The sequence below is a fragment of the Scomber japonicus genome, chromosome 18 (genome assembly GCF_027409825.1).
Source record: "Scomber japonicus isolate fScoJap1 chromosome 18, fScoJap1.pri, whole genome shotgun sequence".
Classification (NCBI taxonomy): domain Eukaryota; kingdom Metazoa; phylum Chordata; class Actinopteri; order Scombriformes; family Scombridae; genus Scomber; species Scomber japonicus.
In genome coordinates, this window is record NC_070595.1 from 4,692,683 (window position 1) to 4,700,098 (window position 7,416).

The window sequence follows — 7,416 nt, forward strand, 5'->3', positions numbered from 1 at the left end:
TATAAGAATTTGCTGCTTGTTTTATTGTTAGAATGAATACTTGTGTTTTGGAATGTGGGTTAGAAAAACTAGTAATTGAGACTTCACCCGTGGCTCCTGTGAAATTATGATACGCTTCCTGACATTTCAAAACAAATCCAAGAACCAAAAACCAAGAAAATCAAGAGCAGACAGAATAATGAAAATAGTTGTAGTCCTAATGAAATACCGGTCAAGTTTCAAGACTGAAACAAGTTATTTTTCACTGCATGCCAAGAAATGGAAAACAGCTGCTCCATGAGGAAGGAAGGAATAGTTTTATATGTTGATCTGTAGTAAAACAAGCTAACACAATCCATTCAAAACACAAGTGTGGTAGTTTCAGCCGATTCAAGTTTTGATACTTTTGCTTTTAACCTCTGGCTTCAGTGAGAAGAGGTTACAAATCATTAATTGGCTGCTTTCAAATAGTGAGGAGACAGGCGGGCTGAATTCTACAGTTTGTCCATATTATCTCAAGATCATTTCAAGATATCTGATTCTGAATGTGTCACTTGTTGCATTTTCACACTACTGACATAAACAAAAGAAGACACCACAGATGGTTTAGTTATCCCAACCATTTATTTTGGACAGATTTCAACCGAAGTGAGGTTTTACATAAAACTTCAGAAAAACAAAAATAAGTGTAGGAACATAAAAATGTAGGATTGGAGGTTTGTTAACCTCAGATGTAAATATATTTCCTTTTAAAATTTCTTCCGTTGATTGGAATGGCCTAACAGGTCGTCCAGAGTTTCCCGTTCTGGAAACCCCCCCTCCAAGTAGAAGTAAGGGAGGGGAGGGAGAAAAAAAAAAGAAAAAGAACCAGGGGGAAAGGAGGTAGAGGAGGGGGTAAGAGAAGGGGGAAAAAAGGAGGTGTGGGTGTGTTTCCAAGATTTTTACATGGCGAACAGGATGAGGAACGCCACCATCAGACAGAAGAGACCCATAGCCTCAGACAGAGCGAAACCCAGGATGGCGTAGGAGAAGAGCTGCTGCTTCAGGGAGGGGTTCCTGTGGAGGAGAGCACAGGGGTACACACAGTTTAATATTAGTTTCACTACAACAGAAAGAATTGTTCAGAGTGGAGAGAGCAGTGTGTGGGAGACCAAAGAGAGGAGCAAAAACACAAACAGTCTAGATGTGATTGATGACTCATGTCCCACCAATTCTGTTACTAAATGTTTGTTTAAATAACATTTTGGACAGATGTAGAGAGGATGAATGAAGAGGCAGACTGTAATTCTATGATTTGGGACAGTGAGTTTTTGGTAATGTATCTATATTCTCTTGTGTTGTTTTGAGTGTTTTTTGGCTTTATTTCAATTGTTAAAAGCTTTTTTTTTTTAAAAAAAAAAAAGGGGAAGAAAGGGTGGGGGTAAGATTAGAAAATTTCCTTACTCATCCTACACCACTTTCCACCACTTTTATTTTGTCGTTTCATTTCTATTTTAGTTTTACTCCCTATATATTTTAACATGTCTAAATAAATAAATACACTAGGACAAAACACTAAACTAGGGATTAGATCCACAGACATGTATTGATTTTAGCACAAAATCACCCAAGCTGTTGAAAAATGCCAGAACTTGAAAAAAGTAGGGTTACAACTACATTATTTTTAGTATCCATTAAGCAGTAAACTTAGTTTAGTCTATTAAAAAAAAAACAGCTACATCAAAAAGGCATTGACAATTGATTTCAATAAGCAAATTCTTACATTAAAGAACATTTTTGCTTGAAAAATGACAAATGATTAGCCGATTATAAAAATAGCTCAGATTTTTGTCAGCTGTCAAATGAAGTGGCCTGTGTAGCTCACACACACACACACACACACACACACACACACACACACTATACCTGCCTATTTAAACTTACTGCAGGTCTTAATGGTAAAAATCTGTTTTTATTTCTATCCTTACATCCACTATTCAGACTACACTAGCTTTCATCATTTCCCTGCCGGTACACTTCACTATGACACAAACTTACTTTCATCTCAGTGGATGAATGAGTCATGCGTGTCCTTAAAGGTTACATCACTTGGACATTTGAGCATCACAGTGAGTAATTACGTATGAATTAAGAGAGGGTGATGTATCCAACAGCTAAGCCTTTCAAATGAATAATATTTGCATGTTTGTAGATCTTAGATTTTTCTATGATAAAAAGAAAGAAGTGAATGAACTTGTTATATGGAAGAAAAAACCCAATAAGACATGATTTTTTGTCATGGAATTGCACCACTCGTTAAAAAGTTATATTGTTAAACTTCAGATTAGTGCAGAAAGTTAAACAATAAAATGATACTGATATGGGGAGTAGGACTTGTTCACAGCTGGAAATGTCCACAGCTGTTTGATAAGAGAAGATCAAAACTCAAAAGCTTGCTGCTGTCTGTGTGTGTGTCTGTGTGTGTTTAAATGGTTACCTGGCATAGCCGATGATGAGGCTACCGAACACTGTTCCGATTCCAGCTCCTGAGCCGGCCACACCCACCGTGGCAGCACCGGCACCAATGAACTTGGCGGCAGTGTCGATGTCCCGGGACACGGCGCTGGTCTGGAAGGAGCGGCTCAGGACTGCAGACTGGCTGACTGGCAACAATGCCTAGAGAGAGGAAGGGAAGATTAATGTCTACTGTACATGCTGCTACTGCATCATTTAACCACCGAGTCAGCTTTAAAAGCCACTTTGAAGCAGACGTAATGTATCCGGATGCGTATCAATATTGTGATTTGAAGTTTATCCTAGTGTTTGTCAGGTGTGTGTGGTGTTTATAAAGAGGACTCACCTGCTGCTCCACTGTGACTTCAGGTCTGTTGAAGAGGGAGACTGAGACTGGCCGGGCGAGGACTCTGGACCCTCCACGCAGCTACACACAAGAGCACAATCATTAGTCACGCGCATACACAAGGAATCTTTATGTCAACAGTACCTCCAAAATGTCAGTGTTCTCACAAATAATGGAATAATCTAATTAGCAATGCTTCAAAAAACTAGATGACAATGACCAAAAAGTGAATTTGCTCCTTCTGAGAAATAAATGTAGCAGGCTGATAACCGGTACCAAGCATTAGTTGATGGCAGAAGTAACTGGCAACTATTGCAGTAATTAATTAAAGGGGGCCTATTAATCTTTTCCTTATGTGCAGTAAGATGTTCATATCAATGTCAGATGTTGAAATTAAATATGGTGACAGTGCCAGTGTAAAAGGTGAACATATGTAGTAGTCATCTCTGTGAGCAAAAAAGCAGCAGTTTCTCACTGCTCTAAACGCTCCGTTTCAAACTTATGATTCTATTTCCAGCTCCAGCTGATGTCACCTTGCAATTCTTGATCATCTGCTCCACTTGTATTATTATTATTATTATTATTATTATTATTTTTTTTCTTATTTAGTCATTTAAAACCCTTTAATTACTTAACTCTAATGTGACCCCCAAAGCTGGCCAATCAGAACAGAGTGGAGCCTTAAAGAGACAGGAGCTAAGACTGCCCGTTAAGCACCAGCATAAAATAAATAAGTGTTTTCTTGCTATCCTAATGGAGTCCAAAAATAAAAATATAGAGCTGGAAATTAAAATACTAATATTAAGTCCCCTTTAATTGCTTGGGTCACTTTTTCAATGAAGTGACAATCTGATGTTTTTCTTCATCTTAAAAATTGTAGTTAATTGATTATCTTTGGATTTTGAATTGTTTGATCAGGCACATTTTATTCCCATTTAGTCATAATGTGAACACAGTTTTATATACTCAGATCTATAATGAAGACAGCTGCCCCCATGTTAACATGTAGGAACAGGTTCTCTCGTGGTAGCACTTACAAATCTTTTAGACAGTTGTGTGCAAATGCTGCAGACCAGAGAGTTTTGTGGCTGAATCTGATTTACATGATTCCTGCTTCAACATTTGGAAGCTTTCCTTAGAACTATGTTGTCTGATGTCGTCTCTCCAACCATCACTTATGTTGTGTTTATGTTCTGTCAATCCTGCTGAACAAAGTGTCCAATGTAAATATGGAACTTTGTCCTCTGCAACACTTCCATGACCGAGATGCCCAACATGCTGAAGGGTCAGCTGACTGACTGTCAAGGAGAGCATGGACCAAACATGGCCACCATGCACTGACTACTGCAACAGCTACAACTCATGTGTCCTTGAAGGTGAAGAAGAATGCAGGGAAGCGTTTTGCAGCCATGGATCTTTAAAATGTGAGCAACCTGAAATTAAGTGTTATTTGGTTTTGGCTTTTCTTCTTTAAAAGTAGAGATGGTTTCAAAGCTAGGAATCCTCAACCATCCCAAGTAATCAGCCGTTTTAAGATTATTCCCAAAAGCAGCAGCTGACGTACCACGGCGGGAGAAGTGACAAACTTGGCGCAGGCGTACATGGTTGGAACCTGGGGGGGGGGGGAAGAAAGGGAGGAAAAAAAGAAAACTTGTTATACTACTATCATAGGCTACACATAAATGAAAGATGGACAGATGATGAACACGAGAAGTTCAACCTGATTGATTTCTTACATTTTGATCTTAAGTTGATGGCCTACATTTTGTTTTGTTGAGCCTGATGTTAACATAAGGATGTCAGACATATTTCCCCGCTTCACAAGGACACAGGGGCTGCTGGTCTTTGATTTAAGGGCATTTAAATAATTTTGCAACTTTACAGTGTCTCAGTGAACAAGGGGAATGAAGGTGGAAGCTGCAGCTCTGTGCCACAGTTTGTTCTTAGCTAACCTGACAGCTTTACTGTAGATAGAAGCTGCTTCAGGTTCAGCTCAGGGTCAAAGTACACAGACAAGCTTAATTAAGTAAGTTTCCAGTGCATTAATGCTGTCAGTCAAAATAAATCAGTTTGAGGATAAATGTCACTGCAGCAGTACACAGAGGACAAGTCTAGCAACAAGTTGGTCATGTAGTGCAACTCTAGTCTTTTGCTCTTGGATAGGTTCAGCCAACAAGGCTAATCCAATTGCATTGTCTATAGCGAGGATCAACCTAAGATAAACCGCTAAATGTCCACACACATGCTGCAGAATGAATGGCTTTGACGCTCCCACTTAAAGACGCCATTAGCTGAAAGCTCTGGAGGACATATCTGCTGTGAAGTGTCATCTGGTTCTAGTGCAAGAGTCGGAGTGTCAGTTAGAAGTGATTCATGTATTTTGTGGGGGGGGGGGATAAACTAAAAATTATAGTGGTAAAGCTAGATGGAAGGTTACACTGCTTGTTACTGCCAGCTGATCCGGCTACAGTTAGCTTGGTTGCCCTGATTCAAGAGGGGGAGCTACGCTAAGTTGCTAAGCTAACCAGCCTGCAGACTTGAAGGTCAAAAATGAACCGTAGACGGTCACATGGGGCCTGTAAACCGGTACGGTGCAGTCCCCGCTAAAAGAAAGCGTAAAGTAGCTATGCGGTGCAATGACGAGGGGAGAGATGGCTCAGAGGTTTCCCCGATAGAAGTGTCCTTGCAGCGGTGGACTGACTCGGAGCACAGCAAGGCCCCGCAACGTCAGACATTTTACATCCAGGTGTCCGTCAAAGCTGCTCGGCCGCGTCGTGTCTGGTGTGTGAGCCGCCACTAACCCCCCGTAGCATTGCAATAAGAAGCCGAACCGAACGCTTAACGTCCACACTACTCCATTATCGGACACAAACACATACAGACAACCAACACTAATGAAGTCATTCCTACGACCCAAGTCATTGAATGGCCGACCTAGCATGCTAGCAACACAGTTAGCAATGAAAGCTAGCTTTATAAGCGTTTTCCTGACAGCTCGTACGGAGAAGTTAAAATATCACATTCACATGCATTTGAAACACGGACTAAAAGTGAGTATAAATGAAGTGTGGGTGTAGTGAATAGCGAGTATTACCAGTTTGTTACAGCTTTCGGAGGGTCCGGGATTAGCTGCTCTCACACACACAGCGGCAGTCAATGAATGTAGGAGGAGGGAGACTGTCACCTTGTCATTTATAAGCTCAGTGTCTACGTCCTAAACGCCCATTGGTCAGAGAGAACTCCCCTTTATTCATAATTGGCACACGGACATGTCACAGCAGTCGCTTTAGCCTATCGGATAGAGCTTTGTTGAACTACAAGGTTTTTACTGGCCAGGAGGTTTTAGAAGGCGGGACCGCAAGGACTTTCATTAATTTTATTGGACAGTATTGCCGGGAATGACGAATTTACAAGGAGCGACCTTTCAAAGCACATCCAGTGTCCTATGTATTCATTGGTTAGTCTATGGGAAGTCCCGCCTTCAGAAGAATGCTCTTTTCTCAAAAAATAAAACAATAAATTATGATAATCTTCCAGTCACGTTGCCAGAATTCAGTAAACTAATTCAGTTATATATGTATATACTTATATATTTTTTATGTATATATATAAAAAAATGTACACACAAAGTCACAGTTTAACTGGGTGAAAGAGGACAGACTGAGCAGATTTGCACAAGCACAGGTTACACAACCTACAAAATCATGTAGCACATTAAGACAATATCTAAGTATAATGTTTTCAATCAGCAGCTACGTGTTCATATGAACAGTGAAATAGGTTTTCCTCTCTGTAATCATTCCTCCTGTTCATACTGTGTCCACACATTTAGAAAGTAGATGATCAGCTTCTATGAGTCTTCAGCAGTGTGAGTTAGTCATATCAAGTGATATCTGACAACATTTACAGTCTTTTTAGCATCAAATCCTCTTAGTGTTTCCTGTTGACCTGTGGTGGAAGTATAGTAACAAAAAGAGGGACTTTGCCACTAAAAACACTGCAACGTTGAACCAACTCTTGATTTGACAAAGACAAAAGACAAAAGACACATGTCAAGATCATGAATGGCAGTCAAGGTTAGTTATTCAACATGTAATAATGCTTGGAGGCTACATATTTTATAAATATCTTCTTTTCATGTAACAACACACAGTTGTTTAGCATTGAGTTTATAACTGTCTGATAGCTGCAGTTCTTCCTGTTTAAAGAACACACATCACATTTGGTGTTCTTATTTTTAAAAAAAGAAAAAAAAAGAACTGCTTCAATACAGTCTTGTTTTCACTATAGTTTCCTGGCATATATATATATATGTATGTATATATATATATATATATATATATATATATATATATATATATATATATATATGTATATGTCTGTCTCTCTATATATATGAAATTATTTTAAATTATAAATTGTAATTATGTATTATCAGAACACATTTTTATTTCATATTTGATCATATTTAGATAAACTAATAGATAATAATGATAACAGCCAGCTGTATGTACATGAATATGCCCAACTATCAAATACACAGCATCTCAATCTTTCATGTTCTTTCATTCCTTCCCTCCTTTCATCTTTCTCTCTTT

The 7,416-nt window shown here is 39.1% G+C and overlaps 1 protein-coding gene across 1 annotated transcript; it reads right to left on the reverse strand.

Annotated features, from left to right (window-relative positions):
- Positions 1-584: 584 nt before the first annotated feature.
- Positions 585-5,990, reverse strand: atp5mc1 (ATP synthase membrane subunit c locus 1). Its single transcript, XM_053337847.1, has 5 exons — positions 5,913-5,990; positions 4,383-4,430; positions 2,819-2,899; positions 2,456-2,634; positions 585-1,035 (listed from the first exon to the last, which is right to left on the reverse strand). Exons 2-5 carry the CDS (start codon positions 4,419-4,421, stop codon positions 921-923), a joined length of 414 nt encoding a protein of 137 aa, XP_053193822.1. The 5' UTR covers positions 4,422-4,430; positions 5,913-5,990; the 3' UTR covers positions 585-920.
- Between the last annotated feature and the right edge of the window lie 1,426 nt (positions 5,991-7,416).

Coding starts and splice junctions, on each gene's coding strand:
- atp5mc1 (XM_053337847.1), bottom strand. CDS start 4,421: ATGTACGCCTGCGCCAAGTTTGTCACTTCTCCCGCCGTG. Junction 2,900..4,382: donor TTGTCACTTCTCCCGCCGTG/GTACGTCAGCTG, acceptor TCTTGTGTGTAG/CTGCGTGGAGGGTCCAGAGT. Junction 1,036..2,455: donor CTCATCATCGGCTATGCCAG/GTAACCATTTAA, acceptor TCTCCTCCACAG/GAACCCCTCCCTGAAGCAGC.